The sequence below is a fragment of the Malus domestica genome, chromosome 17 (assembly GCF_042453785.1).
Source record: "Malus domestica chromosome 17, GDT2T_hap1".
Lineage (NCBI taxonomy): Eukaryota > Viridiplantae > Streptophyta > Magnoliopsida > Rosales > Rosaceae > Malus > Malus domestica.
The window spans coordinates 32,270,780-32,294,379 of record NC_091677.1 but is presented as its reverse complement, the minus strand read 5'-3'; the positions used below and the strand labels follow the sequence as shown (position 1 = coordinate 32,294,379).

The 23,600-nt window shown below is 36.4% G+C and overlaps 1 protein-coding gene across 1 annotated transcript; it reads right to left on the bottom strand.

The window, feature by feature from the left end:
* Window positions 1–11,833: 11,833 nt before the first annotated feature.
* LOC103405830 (DELLA protein GAI-like) lies at window positions 11,834–13,588 on the bottom strand. The gene is given in 1 exon segment (NM_001328741.1): window positions 11,834–13,588. A coding segment is annotated over 1 exon segment (1,755 nt).
* Between the last annotated feature and the right edge of the window lie 10,012 nt (window positions 13,589–23,600).

The following is a 23,600-nucleotide window of genomic DNA, read 5'->3' as shown; positions in this document are numbered from 1 at the left end:
CATTCATACTATTCTTCTGTTATAATGGAATAGAATCGAACTTTTGACCTAACTTAATCCTAACGCGTTTTCTCACCAACCTTCATCATTTGGGCTAACCCTGATAATGTTTACGGAATATTCTTAACTTTTAACTTAATTAGAATCTTTCGGCGTGATATATGTTCCTCGCTTCAATTTTTCGTCATCCTATTGGTTCAAACTTTAATAAAGGGATGCCTTGAGGAATTATTAGGAAGACGAATTCGAAGGATTACTTGGTGGGGGAGATTGTTTGGTTAAAGAAACAAACTTCCTCGCATTCATGGGAGAATAAGAATATATAACTTTGTCAAAATAGAGGCTCATGTTTAAAGGCTAATAGGACTTTATTTGTCATGTAAGAAAAGTAGAGATTAGGTTCAAATGTTCTACCAAAATATTCCAATTAGGTTGCTTCCCAAATTATCAGTTACCGCAAACAATTATAAAGAATGGCTAGAACAAAGCCGACTGTGCCTGTTGGATCTCTGTGGGCATTGTTTTGGGGGTATGTGTTGGTCCATGTTGTATTCATTGGGCTTCAAAATATGTTGCAATATTTTCGTGAACAAAAATATAATAAACCAAGGGAGTTTTAACGAAAAATTCACGGTACTGTTCATTTTAACAAAAAATCATATTTTTACACTAAAAAGTCAATCCTGATACTATTCACTTTACCCTTTATTTTTTTCTTATCGTTAAAATTCAAAGTTTACAAACCCTTTTTGTTAGTTTTCCTATAAACGAAATGCAAATTAATAAGTAGTATCCTAGCAATCTTCTTATTTGGATCTTCTTTAATTTTTCATTTATTTTGACGATCTATACAATTGATGATTTGACTTGTCTCTCTCTAAACCTTTTAAAGAGAAATTTTGTATGAAATGAACCAAGTCAAATATTATTAAAACTGTCTGATTAATATTGTCATAGTTTCAGTGTTTAACTGAAAAACATAATTTGCCCATTTATTAGATGACCAAGTATTTAAATGGTTCTGATTTTATTTAATTTGTTTCTCATATATGATCTTTAAAGGGTGACCAAGTATTTAAATGGTTCGGATCACCGTGCAACAATGCATAATGATAAAAAAGAATAAAAGGTGTTTTTTTTGTCAAAAAAAAAAAGAAAGAATAAAAGTTGCTAGAGTAGGTCCAAATGAAAAAGTTAGTTGTATTCCTTTGTTGGTAATGAAACAATAAAAGAATAATCAACAAATATAAGTTCATTTAACTTCCAACAAATTTAAGGCTTGTTTGTGGCTATACTCCATGAAACTTGAACTTCATTCCATTTTCTCCTTAAAACAAAAGTATCGCCACTTACCATTTAGTACTACAGTCTAGTGGTATTTCTCTTCACTTGTAAGTGAAAGGTCTTAGGTTTGATTCTCGCCAAAGGCAAAGTTGAACCACATTATTATGACAAACTCATTGTAAGGCTTAGCTCATTCTCTCACTCATTTAGTAGAGATACTATTGTTTGTTAAAAAAAAAGTATCACCACTTTATACCTTGAAACTTAGGGGGCAACTTGGGTTGGGTCAACTAGAACCCTCTCATGCCCAACCCAATTTCAAATCCTTTCAAGGAGGTTAGAATGAAGAAAAAATCTGCCCAAATCTAATCAACCCAATCATTATTGGATTAGGTTGTGTTGATGCCTTGCCTACCCATGTCAACTCACACCCAACATGATTTTGAGGTCGAATTCGCTCATGCACATATTAGGCATCACACTTCATGTTCTATGAGTTATGTGTAAGTATTGGAATGATTATACTTGAAGTTCATTGGTGGTTTTCATATAGATAATGAATGGTAGTGTTACTTTTACATTTCTTTTGGTTTAAACTTTGATATAAGTCTTGTAATTTATTTTCAACTTTGCATTGTTGAAACATTAGAAATAGTCTTCAAGTTGTTTGCTTTAACTTTTGTGTGGATGGTGATGTGTAAATGAAATTTTAACTACTATGGTGTTGTGTGGTTCAAAATTTGAAAAATCATGCAAAATAAAGTTTTATAAGATTGAACTCGATAAAAAGTTGAGCAAACTCAAACTTAACCTGAACAAGTCCAAACCCATTAAAATCCAAACTTAACTAAACTCACATGAACCCGAACCCAACCCAAACTGGAATAACAAAAATTGAGTTAGAGTTGGTTGACTATCCAACCGGCCCGAGTTGTACCCTTACTGAAACTCCATTTTTGCTTCACTTATGTCAAATAGGTGTGTTAAGTTTGCCGACGAGTAAGGACAATACAGTAATTTCATCCTAGTTGGAATTGTTGGATTAACAAAGCTGTCAGAACGACCAATTAAAAGTTGCCACGTGGTTCCTTTCCCACGTCCTTTACACCACCGTTCTCCCCTCGACTGATCGTTCTTTCACTTACAGTCACCATTTTATCGTTTGGGGATGAAATTCCGGTTGGGAATTGGATTGGGCTGTCTGGAGGTTGTGGAGGAGAGTGGTTGTACAAGATTAACGAGAAGACTTTTTATAAAATCATGACTAAAGGAGAGGAGCAAGTATGATGGAGAAGGGCGTTGGGCTTCAATCACATACAACAAATAACAACACAATTGAATTAGTTGTAATTATCATGATTTCTTTGGATGTGAGCTACGACAAATAAAGAAATTAGAGTAAAATGTAGTTATAGTCCCTGAACTATGACTAAATTGTAGCTATGGTCACTCAACTAAAAACTCATTAGATTTGGTTATTGAATTTGACAGAATGTGTAGCATTAGTCTCTCTGTGTTAGTTCCCTTAGATTTTCCATCAATGTGTTTACGTGGCATGAAATAATATTATTCAATTTTAAAAAGGAGAAATGTTCCAGGAGAGAGAGGTGTTGTCCCGCCATAACTCACACCTTACCTCCATCCTCCGCCGTTCGAAACTCACTCTTTTATCTCTCCCAACCGCATGGACATCCGATCCCTCACCATCATAGCGTCACCCCCGACATTCCAGCCGCATTCCGTAACCAATTCCGCATCAAATGCAGTGGGTGGGTATGATACTTGCGATGAGTTTTGCGGTTAAAGTTCTTATTGGGTTTTGAAGAGAGAATTAGGTACAAAGTTTGGTGTTGTTAGCATTGTTGCCGGTGAAGGAGATAAAAGAAAGCTCTTTTCTTTTTAAGTTTTTAAAATTTTCATAAACTATTATATTAATCATAGGTCCCATGTGGTCACCACGTCAACATATTGACGGAAAACTTAACAGTGTTAGCATGGAAGGACCAACGCTTCCAAACCTAATGAATTATTAGTTGAGGTACCATAACTACAATTCAGTCATAATTGAGGGACCATAACTACAATTTACCCAAGAAATTAATTAATTAATTAATTAGAGGTCAAACAATTATTTCGAATAATTAAAAGTTTGGGTAACTTGTAGTTCCCCTGAGCTCAAAGATCGGCTCAGGTGCATCGCGGGGTGGGTCCCACCACCTTACATCAAATCAAATAATGTGGTTGCAACATAAGCAATTTATTGGGTCTCACCATGCCACATCAGCAAAATTAGCATCTATTTGATGGAATACACGGCATACCTTCAAAGTAATGCAAAAATTGAGTTTCGGGGCATAGCAAAACATAAACCTAAATTTAATAACATCAAACACTTTGGCCGCTAGTGGCAAGGACTCTATTAGATAACCCAACGGGTTTATGGATGATTTTAGAAGCCTCTTCTTACGTGTACCAGTTGTAAATTCCTACTTAATATAGTTTTGATGTAATATGTATTAATTAGAATGGGCGGCAACATATTTTGACACATATTTTGACACCTATTTTATAGAGTTCAATTCATAACTTTTTTTTAATAATCCAAACCATTGAAGTTCTCCTCTAGTGTCTCTTAAAACCCTACATGTGCATCCACTTCTCCTTATTGAAGTTGATCCTTCTTCAAACCCTAGCTTCCTAACGGTAGTGTCTCCTTTTAGTTCTCTCATTCTGGCCCTAATACTGCTTACTTTCTCCAACTACCCGAAATTAATTACCCTTTTTGGCTTCATCAACTGAAAGCCTTTCTAGTCGGTCATGATCTTTGGACATTCGTTGATGGTTCTTCTCTCTTCCTTTTACTACCATTCTCTTCTCAGAACTCATTCTTTCTTTAACTGTCGGTTGCGACACTTCCATGAAGGTTTGGGATTGTCTCCCAACCTACTTTGCTCAACGTTCCGTTGCCCGTGACTCGACTTCCACAAGGGTCATTTGGTATTCGTCGCATTCATTCACACATTATACCAGTTTTGTAATCCCTCCTATTGAAACAAGATAGAACTAACTCAATTAAGTATCCAATTAAGTTATACTAAGCATGCAATAGTTGCGATCTAGCAAATTTATCATAAGAGGTGATGGTCGTTCAATCATAGGCTAAACACAAAAGATAAAATTAAAAAGTAGTTTGGCTCTAACTCATTGTTTTATTTCTTTTATACGTGGACACTGCACGTTAATAAATTGACAATCTAGTAGATCTTATTAGAAATAAATTTGATCCAATGGGTTCAAGGTTTTAAAATGCGCTAAACGCTAGTTGAACGGCTAGCAGGTGTTTAGCGCCTAGGTGGTTTTTTAATTTAATTAAATTTATTGTATGACATATAAACAAATGGGATCAATCATATAAATTATATTGAAATACATAAATTACAAAATAGAATGATATATAAATTATAAAGTACGATAACATGTTAAAAACATGGGGAAACATATAATGAGTGTTCATCCGAGTATCAAACAAATCTTTTTCAAATTGAAAAAATAAAATGCAAAATGAAAGTTATCTATTTTCTGTTTAAGTGAGAGTCGCAACCTAAGTAGGTGCTTAGGCGGGGCTAAGCATGCGTCTAGGTAGGTTTAAGCGTCATTTCTTATTTTTTAAATGCAAAACCTAAACTCTTCACTTTAGTATTGAAAAAACTAGTTAATGGTTCTTATGAATCTAATTCCTTGAAATTCCATTCATATGGGGTGGTGGGGACTCTTAAAACTAAATGGGTTAATAACTTAATTATAGTGATATATAGCAATCTCCAACAGTGAGGGAGAAATTAATAAGCTTTTGACAATGAAGTGTGAAGCAAATCCTATTTTTCTAATCGCATATTATTTAGATAATTCTGTATATTAATAGTGGAGAAAGCATGTTTACTCACTCATGGAGAAAGAGACATTGGAGAGGGAGTAGTTACTGAAAAGACACCACTTCAAAAGTGGGAGCTGTAAAGAAAAAGCTTTCTCATGTCTTGAAGGGCCCTTGTGTTTCTGAAAAGATGAAGACATATTGCATGTGTGATGGAGGCTGACAAAATCAGTGGAACCACTAGTCAATTTCAAGGCCCCAACACCATTGTTTGCTGTATATGCTTTTATCTTATAGAACTTGACCATTGATCGACTCAACTTGTCGTTCTGAGATTTTGGTTATAGGAGAAAGAGAGTGTGATGATACAATTGTCACCATGTCAAGATTTAGAGTCAGACTAGCTGCAGCCAATTATTATTCACATTGGTACTGTCCAAACTCAGTCATCTGTATAGCTAGATAGGTGTAATTTTATCACAAAAAGATTTGGTGCAATGAAGAGTATAATCATTCAATATAAGAGATGTTGTAATTTATTCTATCAAATTTCCGATGTAGGATAGCATTCTTCAACATCTAATGTTATCAATCATCCAATCATCGTCTCGGTTGCATAGCTTCAATGCAAAGCTAGCAAGACCACCTATCTGCAAATGTCGTATTCTCTGGGTTCTTCTGAGTGGTATAATTAAGTGAAACGATCTAGTCTCATATGCTTATCAATGATCGTCTCTATATATTTGGGTTGAGAATAATCTGCTGCAAAAAAAGTTGAGAGAGAATGCTGAGAGAAAATTAACATAAAAACGTCACATTCTAATATGCTGATATTTCAAGTCCAAATTATTTTTATTTCAACTGACATTAAAAGTGATCCAAAATTCATAGAATAATACTTTCATTCCCCTGGGAAGGATTAGCTTATTCTTACATTTGTAATAATGCATTTTTGACGGAAAAAATTCATAATCATAACCGTTCAATGTCTTAATATTCAGTGAAGATCATCATTACAAACAAAATTTCAAAATACAGATCATTTAATCCTCCAAATATATCAAATAATCTACGTTTCATTATTTATTTTTTTATTTTTTTGAACAAAAATTGACGCTACATTATTAATATGCTTATTGATACCTAGACCGTTAATTTATTAGATACATTTCAAATAACCCAATTATTTTTTATACAAAAAAAAAAAGCAAACATACAAAAAAATATGGAGAATGCAGTTGTAAAAAATAAAGTAAAATTTAATGCCCGGAAAAATTCTCAACACTCAAGGTTAAAATATTAGGAAAACTAAAGAAAATTTCAAAAAAAACTTTAGTTTTAATGAAAAATGACAAATAAAGGTGTAGTGAATAGTATCAGAAAAAAAGGTAAAAATGTGGTTTTTCGTTAAAAATGAATTGTATCATGAGTGTTTCGTTAAAACTTCCTAAAATATTTGACATCGGGTTAAAGGGGTTGCTGACTAAAAATTAGGACCTTGGTTTAAAAACGGATTAGTGCTTTTTGAATATAAATTGGGAATGTTGTCCTGATTCGACGGTAGATTAGTGATGAATATAACTGGAAAAAGCCGCCCTCTAAAGTTGCAAATGCGAAACGGTGGACCCATGACTATGAAAAATGACTGCTCAATCGTGGAACGTTGTCGTGGTTGATATTGGGTTAGTGCTTGCTAAATAGAAACTAGGAATGTTGTCCTGGTTTGACAACGGGTTAGTGCTTGCTGAATATAAACTAGGGACTTTGCCATGGTTTGACAACGAGCTGGTATGCCCTAAGATAGATGGTTCAAATCATAAAAATATAGTGGGGTGTAGTTTTACAACCAGAAGAAGCTTACTTCATAGACACCATCTGAGGGCTCATCCTGCAACACTATGTAAAAACCGTCTACTTTTTGTTCTTCCCTTAAATATTATTTTTAATAAAATCACACAAATTGAAAACTATATGACCATTAGATTATAAGGTGATTATTCAGTGAAGCACTGTGTTTGTACATTTTCTTCACGGTTAGAAGTCTTACGAATTCAAATTTGCCTAATTATTTAGAGCATTGAAATAAAATTAAAGTGGCGCACACAATGGTACCCCTTTCAATTATTCATCCAAAGATATTTTCCTAACATTATTATTCCTAAGATAATAACCATCTTTACATGATAAAGACTGAAGGTGGGTCCTCAAATACTGAAAAAAACAACGTTCTAGAACGTAGATTGAAATGAATAAACGGTGGAAGACATAACAGTACTATATAATGTTTAGTGATGAAAATAATAATCTTGTTGCAATCTTAGTTTAGTTAGGAATGTGGTTGTGTAAATTCTAGTAAATTTTTATTGGGATTCTTTAGTATATTTTAGATGATTTTTTTAATACCTAATAGGTAAGTAATTTACCTTCCTACTACTATAAATAAAGAACTCACAATAAGGTGAAAAATCATACCTCGGAATTCACTCAATTCTCTCTACTCCTTGCTGCACACTCTCTCCATCCCTCTATATAATTTTTCAATTAAATAGTTTAACAACACGTTATCAGGATGCTCATGACGCTAAGCTAAAGAAAGTGTCCACATTTAATCATGGAAGTAATACGTTTCAATCATTCTCAGTATGATTAACCTTTTTATTGATTGAATTAATATACTTATATTGATTCAATTTTTTTCTTCTGCGTTGAACGTGATACAACGTATTGGAGCTGAAATTTCAAATTTCCGGGAAGAATCTTCTACAAATTCAAAGTTTTTTTTTTTTTTAGCCAATCAGGTTCTTCCAACCCAACCAAACAAATTTTGGTTGGGTTGGTCGATAAACGTACTAAAGTGCTCACCCCTATACAAATCAAATGCTCTGTTTTATTTAAGAGGATGGGAACCAAAACGACGTCAATTTGGACTAATTGTTTCTTCTTCCTCCACGGTTCCACCTCCTGTAGTTGTTGCTTTGCCGAGTGAATGCTTCTTCACAGGCATGTTTCAGGTCAACTGGGTGGGCAAATTAGGCTCCGGTCAAGGGGTTTGCCGGCTTCTGGATGGGCAACCGTTGCCGAGTTGGTTGTACCATTTCATCGAACACATGGTATGCACGAAATGCCCCCTGCCCAAGCGACCATGCGGTCATCAACCCGAGGCTCACCTAGCCAACTTTTCAACGTCCACAAGATCAACTGACCCACTTTGACCCTTTGTGGATCCGCCCCTCACTAGATGCATCCTCTTTTGCTCCACATTGTCCTCGATGCATTCATGTTTAATTTCATTCCTATCTTTTGCTCTACAATGTCATCGATGCTTTTATACAACTTTTATTAGTCTACCTACGTAAAAATTCTAGATACTCCAGAATATTGAATAACCCGAATATTTTAAATTTTTTTTTAACAAAAATTTAACGGTTAAAACGTTCAATATATTCCATACTCTGAAGTATACATGAAAATCCTCTCGCTAGGAACCTAAATGGAAGTCAAAGTAGCCCGAAAAATTGTTTTAAGTTCAGGTTTTCCATCATGATCTCTGCCCCAAGAGCCAATGAATGCCTTTCCAATTTTAATGGCAATGTGTCGACCTAATGAAGTTCCTCTCCGGTGGTCCAATCTTAGAACAAAGGTGCCTGCCTGGCTGCCTGCAGCTGGGATTATTAATCATGCCACGGTGTGGTCCACTGTAACACCTGATTTAGTCATACAAGGATCGATTGATCATTGCAAATTCCTAGTGTTTATCCTTATCTTCTATCTTTGAGCATCCACAAAATCACTGCATGCTCCAAGTTAATTAAATTCAGTAATTCACTGCATTTAGTAAGTACTGTGTGCATTGTGAGGCCTATATAATTACTATGGATGTATTTGGTTGGTTGGTTGAAATAAGTTGTGACCAACTAAAATGGACTTGAATCTAGTCATTTGTTTATTGTGTCAAAATGTGAGATGAACACAATTAGATACAGGGCTGGCCCAGGTCCAGTCTGGGCAGGACGACCATCCGGGGCCCAAAAAAATTAGGGGCACCAAAATTATTAGTGTAACATATTTATATACATTTTCATAAGAGTATAAATTTAAAAAATTTGGTTTAATGACAATGAAATTTAACTAGAACTTGTGATTTTGTTGTTTCAATTTAAGAAAAACTAATGAAAATGGCTTAAAAACTTTGAGTTTTAACGATAAGGACAAAATAAAGGGTAAAGTGAATAGTACCATGATTGACTTTTTAGTGTAAAAATGTGGTTTTTCGTTAAAGTGAACAGTACTGGGAGTTTTTCGTTAAAATTCTCTTTAATTTAATGAGGAGGTTTTGAGTTCAAAACACTATGTGTGCTTATTTAAATTCCAATTTTTACAAATTTCTTCTCATAATAGTATAAATTTATAAAATTTGTCTAAATGATTAGAAGTTTAATTAGAAGCGATGATTTTTGTATTTAAAATCAACGGCTACAAACAGGGGTCCACTTTAAAAGTTAGAATAACTTTAGTCATTTGACCAAATTTCAAATGCCCGTATTGTGTGCCTTAATAGATTTGGTGGAAATGATCCGGAGATGATCCTTTCCCTTTACACATAGCCTTCTTATTACATTTTATTAAATTACATTTGGCCAAAAAAAAAAACAAAGACAATGTTCATATTTTTCTTTATAAAAAATCCCCAAAAATTCACTAAGGGATTATTGACAGTTTACTCTTATATAAACCACAGAATCATATACATGCCCTTTAAGGGAAGATATTCTCAATTTTTTAATCACACGATGAGCCGTTAGATCAGTTTGAATGAGATCATGCGGTTTGGATTAAATTTTTGTCATAACCCTATCTTCATCTGAATACCAAAATCACACGTGAAATCATTAATTGTTGCTTCCTTCTGAAAGCACTTGAACTGTTTTTGGAATCTAAAAATAGTTTATCTAAAAACAATTTCAATCATTGTAAAAACACTTTTAAATGAGCCCTAAGCCACTAAGGACTAGACAAATTCTTTGAAGATATTGAATAAAAATGAACACGATTGCTAACTCAAGCATCAGAATGCTCTTGAGATCTTGAACCGGGAGTCTCTAACTTTACATGTGCTTTCGTAGTATCCAAATAGATTTGCACATCAGCTTACAAATCCTTGAATCCCTAGTCAGCCAACTATTCAAAATTTTACCTTTGATTTGAGTTGGCATTTCATGGGTAAAAAAACATGTCGGGGGAATTCCGAGACACAGAAAACAACCGTTGGGAGGATTTGGTTAACTAATCTGTAAAATATTCAAATACTTTGCTCTTCACATAAAAAGGTAAAATCGGAAACCGTAATTTTTTTTGCAACGTAACAAAATGCAAGTTGCCACTTATATATATATATCCACTTCAAAGACAGATAAACAAGAAAACAAAACACAAAATTGAGTCCAACTTAAAACCGGGAGCACTTTGCTATAATATTTATCATGCTTGTGTCACCTGCAGTTTCTCTTTCAGATGGTGACATATAGCATATGCAGGCCATGTTTCTATCTTTAGAATCATCAACATCAGCTAAGTCCACCCTACGCTTACGCAGGGAAGACAACTTAGATGGATTGGTTACACCGACACACGCGTCTCGGTTCAACAATACAATACTGCTGCTAGTTTTACCGTACATGGCATGATGTTATTGAACAGAGATACCACAACGACAACGTTCTCAGTACATCTAAGCAGATCCATAATAATAGACACATAGAAATTATTGTACGTCAAATAACATCAAAAGTGTTGGTTTTAGAAGATGGGATGTCTAATGTTTTTTCACCCAGAGAACTAATGGGATGTCTAATGTTCTTATACTGGATAGAATATGAAAATGTGTCAAATTTACAGAGAAAGCAAAATGCTTTATTTCTCGTTCAAGAATCAATAATACAATGTAATCTTACTCCACTTGACGTGATGTTATTGAAAAGAGACGTCCCAGTGGCAACATACTCGTCCGTGTGAGCCCTTCTATTAGGCTATAGATGATAAGGACGTCAAATTTGCAGAGAAGGTAAAATGCTTGCTTTCTCATTCAAGAATCAATGCTCATCATTTTTATTCAAGAAAGAAAGATAATTACACATTCTCTCAATGATTCATTGATCCCCCTTGTTGGAAGAACTCTTCAACTTGAAATTATGCAGACGGGCCTACAAAAAGGGAAAAAAAAACCTAGAAAATTTAAATACAAGGAGAAATCTGACCGAGAGTAGGAGCCACATCAGGAAAATGACTTGCATAAACCTCATTAACCGCTACATAGCTTTCCTATTCAATAATGCATGATCATGTTCAAGTTTTCCTTCAAATGACAATGCACTATTAAATCGAAATGTCATGCAATAATGGTTCCGCTCTATGTAAGTTGCTCTTCCACCTCAGGCCATGAAAAACGACCATTACAATTACAACCACACAGTATTACACCACTTGATTGGATTGGATTGGTTTTACAGTTTCACATTTGACTGTAGTCCCGACTCTCTCTCTACTGACAAGTCACAACTCACATGGTCACAGTGTCGCACCCCATTGGGTGCCCAGTGGTTCAATCAATCAATCACCACCCCCAAAGGTTCTTTTAGAGTCGGTTCTCTATCTTACTGAACACTGAGTTGACTCGCACACTCACTCGGTTGCGCTCGCCAGCTGCCAAGCCGAGGTGGCTATGAGCGGCCGGGTGTGCCACCCAAGCATGAGAGACCCATTGTTCTCCTCCACCCGATACCCATCTCCGCCGGCGAAAAGAGCTAGCAGCATGCTAGCCTGCTTGAACGCGTTCGAGCCAAGGTGGACCGGGTCGAACCCGGCCGAGTCCATCCGGCCTCGCCACTGACTCAGCGTCTCGTGTCGCTCGACTCGGTCGCCACCTTCACATGCCATCACGTTGCATATCTGCCTGCCCAAATACACCTCGGACATGACCAAATCTTGACTCGGCCCCGATGATCCCTCCAGCGAATCAAACAAGTTTGAATAATAATGCAATGCCTCCGTGAACCGGTCCAGGAAAACCGGCCCGTTATGGTTCGCCTCCTGCTCCACAATTGTCACAATCTTAGGCTTCATGGCCTTGATTGATGACAACACTTTATCTACCGCCCCGGGTCGAGCCAAGAGGCGGTGAAGCTCGAAAACCGAATTCACCGCCACAACCTCGCCCTCTGACGGGCGGATGTCGAGCATAGACGGCGTGAGGTCCGCCAGACTACTGGCGACGAAGCCTCGGAATTCAAACTCAACCCCGATAGTTTCCGCCAGTTGGGCCAACTTCCATCCTACCTGCTGCAAGGCGTCAGTGTTGTCGGGCTGCGGCGGGCCAATACCCGTCAGGCGAAACGCAGGTGGCCCACCAGGCCTGAGTGCCAGCGCCTGCATGAGCGCTGGCCATTGCATCCCCTGTTTAAGCCCGAAATCGATGACGTGTACTCTGCTCGCGGTGGCAAAAGCCTCGAGTATTGCCTGGTTGGCAGTGAAGTGAGCAAATTTCAGATAAGGGCAGGTCTCGTAAAAGTGCATCTCGAGGATGTCCGAGTAGGAAGAATCGAGGCAATCCTGAGGGTAAATTCGGTAAATCCGACGAGCCAGAGCTTCAGCGAAGTACGTGGCGACTTTTCTCATAGCGCCGGTTTGGGAAGCCGCGAGTAGGCCCACGTGCTTTACAAGCGCGTCTGCAAGCTTCAAATTTTCCTGCTGGACAGCCTCTGCACAGGCCATGAGTGTGTGGACGAGCCGCACGCCGGTTTCTTGCGAGTCAACCAGGACCCGAGGCCGAGTCGGATCGGATACAGCGCCGGAACTAGACCCATTAGAATCGGACCCAATTGAGGTCTTCAATCGCTTTCTCGTACTCTCGGAATCCGACGGCGAATAAGCTGGCGGGTACGCCGCCACGCCCGGAATAGCCCTGAGATCGTATTCGGAATCGTCGCTGAAAACTCGACTCCGCTGGGAATTGGAGAAGCTCATCGAGGTTATCGACGAGGACTCAGCCGGAGCGAGAAGAGGGTCGTCGATTGAGGGCATATCGTCGCCGGTGTTGAGCTCAGAGAGCATGCTCTGGACCCACCCGGAGAGATCCGACGGGTTGTAGTGGACGGTGTCAGAGAGCTGAGAAATCCCATCTTCCTGAGCCGACCCCATGACCATTTCGAGCTGCTCGAGCTTCTCCGCCACGTCGGCCATGTCGTCGGACCGAACCTTGTACCCCAAAACGGCAAGCAGCTCATCCATGTCGCCGCCGGCGCTGTACCCGTCTTGGTCATCTTCCCAAATCTTGGCCTTGCCGTTCAGGGCGGAAGACGGCGGTGATGAGTATTCCGGTTTGGAATTGTTTTGACGTGCAGTTACAGTTGCACGGCTATCGCGGTGATCTCTCTTCATATTTTGGGTTTGTGAGAAACAGAGGAAGAAGGCACTGAAAGATATAGAAGAAACCCCCACTAGGCTTTGTCCATGTTGGTCAAATGGGATTTTGGGCTTGTAATTGTTGCAGGTTTTACTTTTTTATGAGAAAGACTGAGAGAGGAGAGAGGAGAGAGGAGAAATTTATAGTTACAACGGCAACCCAACACAAGTCGTACATCACGTGTTTGTATGTAAATGGTAGAAAATTTTATTTTTTAATTTATTAATTTTTTAACACATATATCTCACAATTTATATAGCGATACGTGGTGTACCATCTCGTATGAAAGTCACATTGAAAAAAATACGGGGTGGTACATCACATGTTATTATATCAATGGTGGAATATGTGTGGTAAAAAGTTAATAACTTAAAAAATACAATATCCCACCACTTATATAAAAACATATGATGTATCACCAATTTCTCATCACAATGAAAATTTTCTCGTACATTACGTGTTTTTATATAAGTGGTAAAAAAATTTTAAAGTTATTAACTTTTTAACACACATATCTCATTATTTGTATAATAATATGTGATGTATTACTTCGTGTTCCGAATAGAAGAGATAAGGAAACATTGGAGGCCATAACAAGTGGGATATTTTTTATTTAATTTGTGGGCTTTTGGGATTGTGATTATTTATTTATTTATTAAATGGTGAGGGCTGATTGGGGAGTTTGTGCGGTGAGTGTAGAAATTTGGTCCGGCAGGTACGTAAACAAGCGTAAAAAAGGATAAGAGCCGTGGCACCACGGAAAGGATCAGGAGACCATTAAATTCATCAAATTCATTAATTCAGATTTTTAAAATTTGATTTAATAATTAAAATTATTATAATTTTTAAAAAATCATATATTTTTAACTGTTATATCAAATTTTAAAAATCCGAATTAATAAATTTGATGGATTTAATGGAAGAGATCGGAGAGAATCCCTTTCCGTGGCAGCACCGCCACGTTACAAAAAAAAGATGCTGATTGCGAATTTGTTAGTGATGAGAGAGAGAGAGAGAGAGAGGAGCAGGAGGGCACACGGCGAACAAATCAGGGGGCCGTACGCTTCCATCAATTGAGAGCCATTCCCATTCTGAATGAAATACAAGGTCCAGCTGCGTTGTGTACCTAAACGCATTTGCAAACCCCCACTGCCCTTCATCAGCACGTCTCTATATGCTAACGAGTAATGCTACATTTATTATATACTTGTACAATTATTTGTACCACATTTTAATAAAGGTAGAGCCTGTTAACACATGTGAGATTTATCTCAACTCATCAACACATATGAATCTTATCTCTATTAGAGATATGTTACAAATTATAGAACAAATATGTGGTAAGAGTAGCATTTTTGTATGTTAATTGCTATATCCAGTAGAATAACGAGAAAATTTGAGCATGTTTTCCTGAATTTTAGTTGAATCATAGTTTTGATTTTTCCATTAGGAAAAAATATTGAAAATGTCATATGAAATTATACATCATTTTTAGTTTGTTATATAAACTAAAATTTTGAGTTATTTGCCGTATTAACTTTCAAAAATTATTAATTTGTTATATCAACTTAACTCTGTTAATTTTTTTCTCAAAATAAGTCATGTGCCTTGAACATGACGTGGTTTCAAGGTTATTCCATACTTTTAACTCCCCATAACTCTTCAAGATTATTTCGAACATTTCAACATTTTTTTAAGAGGAAATTATAGCAATGGTCCCTCAACTAAAAATCAATTATCATTGGTCCCTTAACTCATTAAAACGTGTAACTATGGTCATTTTCGTCAACTCCGTTCAAATTTTCGTCAAAATGAGTTACGATCAAGGGGCAAATATAGAAAACCAAATAAAAAAAATTGTCACAATGGTCCCTCAACTTTAACCCAATTAGAGAAATGGTCCCTCAACTTTAACCCAATTAGAGAAATGGTCCCTCAACGTTAACTCAATTGTAGCAACGGTCATTCCAACATGAATCATTTTGATGAAATTCTGGTGGAGTTAATGATCATAACTGCACATTTTGATGAGTTAAGGGACCAATGATCATGAATTTTTAATTGAGGAACCATTCCTCTAATTAGGTTAAAGTTAAGAGACCATTGCTACAATTTTCTCTTTGAACAAGTGGACCGCGTTGAATTCTTAAAGTTTGTAATTAGTTAAACTCCATGTTAGTGTGCCTAGTATACTTTTTTAGTATTTCACCATAAGTTTTTGAAACGAACATGACATGTTTTTTTACTAGTCAAAATTTTTGGTTCGTACCAAAAAGAATTAACTTGTGAAAAGGAGGTTATATGTCTGAAATAAATTTATTCATCCATCTCCTAGTGTACATATATCTTTCTATTATAAATATAAAGTTAAAAATCCAAAATAATTCAAACAAAAGTCATATACAACGCACATGACTTATTCAAATCTCGATATTAGCAAGTATTGAGTATATTTTCGTGTGCAATACAAAGGATCAGTGAATACATTAATATAATTTGCTCCCCCAACCAGTGATCAATATGACTGAGATGTCCAGCGAGTGTCAACAACACCTGCTCTAGGTCGAGTCGGAAGAAGTAGTTTCCGTATACAAAACCCACATGAGGAGGGGTCTGAGGATCAAGTCTTACGGGAAAGGATCTTTTTCATGAAGTCCACTAAGGTATATAATTCGAGTTTTTGAAATTTGATCAAACGGTTACAAACATGATCTTACTTTAAAAGTTTTAAAAACTTTAATCATTAGATCAAATTTCAAAGATCCGGATTGTATGACTTGATGATCTACTTGGTGAAAAAGGATCTGAAGTATATCATTTCCCAACTTTTACTTCACACTTTGACATCTGGACTAACACCTCACCAATCAGATCGAGCTTAGTGTCAGCATGTTGCCACGTGGAGAACCCTCAGTGCAAGTGCTTTACACGCCCCCCCTCCATATTGTAAACACCATCTCGAGAATACCATCCAGCCTATGTATTCAAGGGGGGCCCACGATGAGGCGGGAGTGCCGGAGGCTTCAAATGTCGACATCGTTTGTGGACCCAGTGGGACCCGCCGAAAAATAAGTATACTTCTTCTCCTCTTTGTGGGACCGGCTAACCCAATTTTTATACACGGAAATGGGTACCGCATCACGTTTAAGACTAAACGGCGTTTTATGTAACGGCCTTTTTGAGGACGAAAATGCTTTTTGTGTAAGAGGGGGTCCGCTATCCGAACCTGACACCTGTCCAATAGGGCTGACACCTGTCACTGAAATTGATCCATCACCATTTGATTCTGCCACGTGTTTTTTGGGTCCATCGTGCAAAGCGTTCAAGATTCTCTCAATCGCGGTTGTCCCAGACAATATGAGATCCGCTCCGGGGTTTTGTCTCTCAAGCATGCAGTTTGAGAGATTCGAACCATTTAAAAAAAAAAAAAAAGGATTAATACTGTTTAAATTTTTTAGTTTTTGTGAAGTTGATTAGTAAAATAAATTAATAAATATCGTAAAATTAAAATTGAATGGCGCAATCTTTCGAGGTGCATACTCCAAACAAAGAATGCTCCTCACTCACACCACCTCTACGGCTCCATGTATCCCTCGCCGTGCAGTCCTTACCTTTTACTTTGCGTTAATATCTATATTTTCTGTTCTGCAGTCCACATTACACTTTACGTTTTAATTTTTACTTTTTACCTTCTCACGGTAAAAATATTTGCATTAAGCATGGATGTTAATCATTCCAATATTCATTGATATAAACTAACAAAAGTGGTAACGAATTACCATTAGGTTTAATCTCATTCAGCTCACAAAATCTACCAACTATTGGAAAGCAATCAAACTTTTTATTTGTATAGAGAGAGTTCCTCTTGAAAATTGTTTGGAAGCACTTCTAAAACAATTGAAATTGTTTTTAGATTATAAAAAACGCTTCAGATAATATTTGATCAAAAAAATTTAAAAGCTATTTAAAGTTGAAAAAATAAATACTTGAAAAGTTTTTATAAGAAGCGCTTGTATTTTTCTTAAAAGTTTCATTTGAAAGAGATGCTTATTTTTTTTTCTTCTCCTTTGTTTTTAAGTATTTTCAAATTAAATCATGCTTGTAATTTTGTTATTGGCCTAATACAAGTACTATTCCTCCGGAATTTGACCTTGTTTATTCCTTGAACACACAAAATTAATTCTTCTTCCAAATACAAAAGCCAATAAGATTCCTCCATCGCAAATTACAATCTCATCGGAAAGCTACTATCTTGTCGCATTACGTACGTACGTAATCCCACAATTATTTCCAAATCAAACATATTAAATCGCTAATCTTGATGTACGTATTTGTCATTTGTTAATCATATAATGTTGTATAGATTAACAGAAAACATGGTGTGTGTAAATGTTAAGGCTTTTTGTTAATCATATTACTTATGACTAGATGCTTAGATTAGTGTTTCTTTAAATATTCGCGCCGGCAATTAACGATCAGAAACAGGTACAATAAACAAGTCGTTTGAGATTTAATTAATTAATCACACATCCTAATCTGAGCTCCTGTTGATTACAACAACTTATTCCTAGAAGTTTGAAATTTAACAATAAAATACCCATCAATTATGTAGATATTGTCATAGTCGATGAGATCATGAAAGTAATGGAAGAACTGACCCATTAAAACCATATTATAAAATGACGAGTGACCGTGTTTAGAGTATAATTAACTGAAATAATACATGAGATTAAAATAGGGTCGAGTCACATTCCACATGGTGTCCTACTTGCCGAGTCAATTTACTCGTTAATTATTTTGCTACTTAATACTATAGTTTAGTAGTATTTATTTTTATTTGTAGGTGAGAGGTTTTAGCTTCAATTTTTGTCAAAACAAAATTTGAACTATATTATTGATAGTTCATTATGAGGTTAAATTCATCATCTTTCTTTTATTGTGGATAATATCATTTGTTCAAACAGAAAAAACTCATCAATTTTTTTATGTAACAAAGAAAATAAAGGCTTGACACAAAGGTAGGTTTCGAGAGGTGACAATCGGGTTGTGTTCGAACATAAGCTACTAAGACTTAATAGCTCAAGTGTTCGAACGTGATCTTTTATTCTTTTTTAGTTTACACATGTTATTAATTATTTTAGGTACTAATTTTTTATGGGTAGTGTTATCCACACATTTTTACCTTTCACGCACTCCTCTTAAGTATCGGTTGTAAAATCGAATGAATTGAAGAAGATCAATGAACAAAAATCATCAAGGGTGTGTATGAGAGGTAAAAATGAGTATGTGAATAGCCCTATCCTTTTTCTATTTTTTTATTTTGTTAAATGTGTGAACTTCAAAAATAATATTTGTAAATAAAAATAATAATTAAGAAAACATTTGCAAATCTTAATAAACTAAAGATGAAGGCTAGTATCGTGAAATTCGCACTTTGCTACATCACTTAACAAAGAGCTTGACAGAAAACTTAACGGAAATATTAAAGTATTAAAAAAATCAAAATTTAGGTATGTAAATGGAACAAAAAAAAAAGTGTAGCAAAACGATATTTAATGGTAATCAAGTGATAATTATCCAAAAGTAAATTATGAATCTACAATTTGGTTGGAAGGGAACAAAGCTTCAGTTTATGTGTCTATGGGCCATAGAGTAGTACATCAAAACGGCATGTGGATGGCATTGGATTTGAATAAACCTTCCTTCAAGCCCATCACTTGAGAGCCCACTCTTTCTCTTCTTCTAAGTAGCTAACGGGCGTGTAACTTGCATTAGTTTAATTCGAATCCCCCCCAAGCTCAATTCGATTTTAGACCTGATCGGACAGGTTAGAATGAAGTAAGCATCCACTCAAATCGAATCCGACCTTATCTCGATCATTTATTGGGTAGGTTGATGCTTTTTTTTGCCATGTCAACTCAAACCTAACCCAATTTTTAGTCTGAATTCTCTCATGTGCATATTACTGATCCCGCTTCATATTTTATAAGCCAGATACAAAATTGAATGACTCTAATTGAAGTTTGTGTTGATTTTTATTTGAACAATGAATGATAATGTTGTCTGTGTTGAAGGAAACTTTAGAGAGTGAGGATAGAAGAAAGATGACAATAGAGAAAGAAAAGGAGCTTAGTTGGTTTGTAATTGCTTGCTTTTCTCTCGTGGCCTTATATCTTTATTTATCTAAATCACATGAGCTTCACTTGCCCTACAAGTAATACAAGTCATAAGGGGTTTGGATTCCCAAATCTTATTGGAATCCTACTTCTAGATTTGCACACTCAAACTCTTAAATAATAGTAACTACAACACTCTTCCTTGAATATGTAAAGCTTAAGAAGTAGTTGCATCAGGTCTTCTCGGATGATTGTTGAGATCTTGATATGCACCAAATCTCAGGTTTCCTAACTCAACCTACAAGTAGCAATGGCAATGGTATAATAGAGAGGAAGGGGAGAGAGAGAGAGAGAGATGTTTTTGTAATATATTTCTTTAGTGGATATAACTAATCACTTAACAACTTAATTAAAAGAGAGAGAGAGAGAGAGAGAGAGAGATGTTTTTGTAATATATTTCTTTAGTGGATATAACTAATCACTTAACAACTTAATTTAAATACTTATTTAATAGCTAAATTGTGATTAATATAATCACAGCTATAATAGATCTTCAAACAACATAGGAAGTTACACACACGTGATACATCCCGACTCAAAATATTCACCTAGACTCCGAATCAAGTTGTGCTGGCCGATACCATAAAGGTGACGAAGCCAGAAAGTGTAGTGATGTGGAAAATGTGAATGAATTTAAACCTAAAAGTGCCTAAATCTAAGAGTGCGCTTGTGAGCGGGAATGAATCCATTTCACACGTGATGTCAGAGTATAAGTAAAGTACAGTAGAGGTAAGATGAGAATTATACCATTGAATGTAAACACCTATATCAAAGTTTGCCAATAATCCTTATTGACACGAAAGCTCAGCTACCAAATCTGGACGGGCGAAAAACAAGGGTAAATGGGCCTAAAAACAAAACTTTGTAAAACCTTTTCGAAAATATAATAACCCCTCGTCATAAAATAAGTATGGTTTCCAAATATAACATACTACGTATAGTATGAAAATACTTACCGTAACAGTAAAATCGTCAAAGATGCAATACTTCATAATATTTCGTAAAGAAACACATATCACCCGATAATACCAATATCTCGAATAAACAAACATATACTAACAGGTGCTCATTGACGTATGTTGACACACGAGTTCATGCAGAGGTATTCTGAAATGAATAGAACTAGGTGTAATAATGATTTACGCTCTAGTACTACAATCACGTGAAGACTAACGCTATGCGCATCACATATGAGTCCTAATTGCCTATAGCAATCTAGGACATGATTGACACCTACAATGGATCCAAAATGAGCATATGGTGCACTGTGAGCATACACGGGAAGCCTGGCCTTGGTTCGAGCGAGTACAAACACCAGTGTAGCATGCATGATGAGCAGTAATATAAATATGATCATACTACAGAAATTTAGTAATTGACAACGATAAAATGATAATATTCTTGACCATAATTATATTCTTGGCCTCACGTCAAAATATGCATAATCGTGCATCCGTAGAATTTACGAGAATTTCATAAATTCTACCAATACACTATTTCTAACAAAAAACGCTAGTCTAATCTAGGCGTAACGTAGAAAATTCTTTATTAAATATATAAATGGAAACTAAATAAATATATAATATTTAAAAGTAAAGACCCATTCACAAATCATGTTGTCGGGTTGAACCCGGCTCGCGAGCTTTGAAGATCCTTGCGATGCGTTTCACCTAGAAACGAAACTGTTGATGCACAAAATCAGTGAGGACTTTGGTACAACAGAAAGTGTTAAGTTTGTGACCTTCACTAGATTTCTCCGGTCACTAGTGTGGATAAGTATGTAAATGGATAGAGACAGGGAAACAAACACAAGATGTACGTGGTTCACCCAGATTGGCTACGTCCACGGAGTAGAGGTGTTCTCATTAATTGTGAAGGGTTTACATAAGTACATAGGTTCAAGCTCTCATTTTGTGAGTACCAGTGAATGATTTAGTATAAATGACATTAGGAAATATTGTGAGAGAATGATCTCTATTTATAAAAGAGAGTTTCTAGTTTCATTCTGACATTGACACGTGTCGTGTTGTGATTGGCTTCTGATGTTGACACGTGTCGCGCTATGATTGACTTCTGATGTCGACATGTGTCGCGCTATGATTGGCCTCATGGTCGGAGGGAAACTCTTCTGGGTCCTTGACGGTATAACGTTGACCGGTGCTCAGTAGTTTCGGGATTTGTCAAGTATGGTATAAACAGAAACCATTAACGTAAATATATAATGCACTAACGTATAAACGCGTTTTTCGTACAAAGTACAACTAATAAAGGAACTATTTTTAAATGGTCGAAGGTCAAAAAACGGAGGGTGGATTTGGATTCAGCAGGTTGAGAAACCTAAGGATGGACCTCCAGTTCCTCCACGCACCGTTACAAGGTGGCTGCATTGGCAACCACTCGCCGACCATCACGCACGCCATGTGCCGGTCACCACGCACGCCACGCGTCTTCTTTGCATGTTTCCAAATTTTGCAGATTTTCTTCCCAACTTTGAAAGATCATTTCGAGCTCGATTCTTAACTAAATTCGATGATTCAAAGGTCAATTTGAAGCTAGAAATGTAGGGAACAAAACCATACCAAAATGGGGCCAAGTTATGGTCGGCATTAATCGAAAAAATATTCTAAATGTGGTTATATGGTCACGGACCCTTGCTGGAAAAACTGTAGAATTTTCTTCTTCCGAGTTATTTCAACATTAACCCTTCACCAAAACGCTTGAACTAAGTCACACATCCATAATTTCAATGAAAGAAGTTAAATCTAGTGTTCTTGGACCTTACCTTAGTTGGAATCGACAAGAAATCGTTGGAGAAGATGATGAACAATGGTACTGGCTACTGTGCAATGCAAGCTTCACGTCTGGGTTTGATGTTCACGATCTGAGCTTAATAGAGATGGGGAATAACAAGGTGTGGTGGTGGTTTAATGGTTTGGCTCACCGGAGTTGGCGAGTGATGGTGGTTCAGGATTACAGTTCACAAAGACTGCAGAGACGAGAGTGAGAGAGATGAGTGAGCTCGAGGCTCTGTCCCCTTGGTTCTTGCTTCATAAATGAGTGGTGATCTGTCGTGATGTTGATGGGCGTCATGGTACTCTGACGACTCTACATTTGCAGAGAGGGAGAATGATACAGAAGGTTTAAGAAAAAGAGAGTTATGGTGTGGGCTGAGAAAGAAAGAGAGGTGAGGTGGCAATGAGAAAGAGGAGATAGTTGAAGAAAGAAAAAATAATAACAAAAATGAGAGATAAGGAGACACAGGAGAAAGGGAAAAAGTGGGGTGTGGGCCCCATTGGCTCACAAAACAAAGCCACAAAAGAAAAATAGAAAAATATCTCCCATAACATGAATTTACAAAAATTCCCTTCACGCTCTGTAATTTGTAAAATCTTTGTCGTAATTCCGTATTCAGTTTTGCTTGAGCCTACAGTCAAGTACTTCAAGGATACGCTAAAAGAATATTTTGTATGTCTCACTATGCGCTGTCAACGAAAGTCAACAACCTTGCCTCTAGGAGTATTTTTCGTCAATTCACTATTTTCAAATTAATAAAATCATAAAATTAGGAACGGATTGTTACACACGAATCTAAATTAAAATTCCATTAGGGAAACATAAACTCATAAAAACCTGAAAATGGTAAACCCCAAAGCGGGACAAAACCTAAAGATTTGGTAAAAAAAAGTGAGAAGTGCAAAGTCAAAACTTGAAGAAAACAAGCGGTGATTAAGGTTTATATCAAGTATGACCAACCTATAAGTGTCTCGCTGGAACCTTGCCAGGTTAACAAAACCGAGTCGCATTTTGGGAA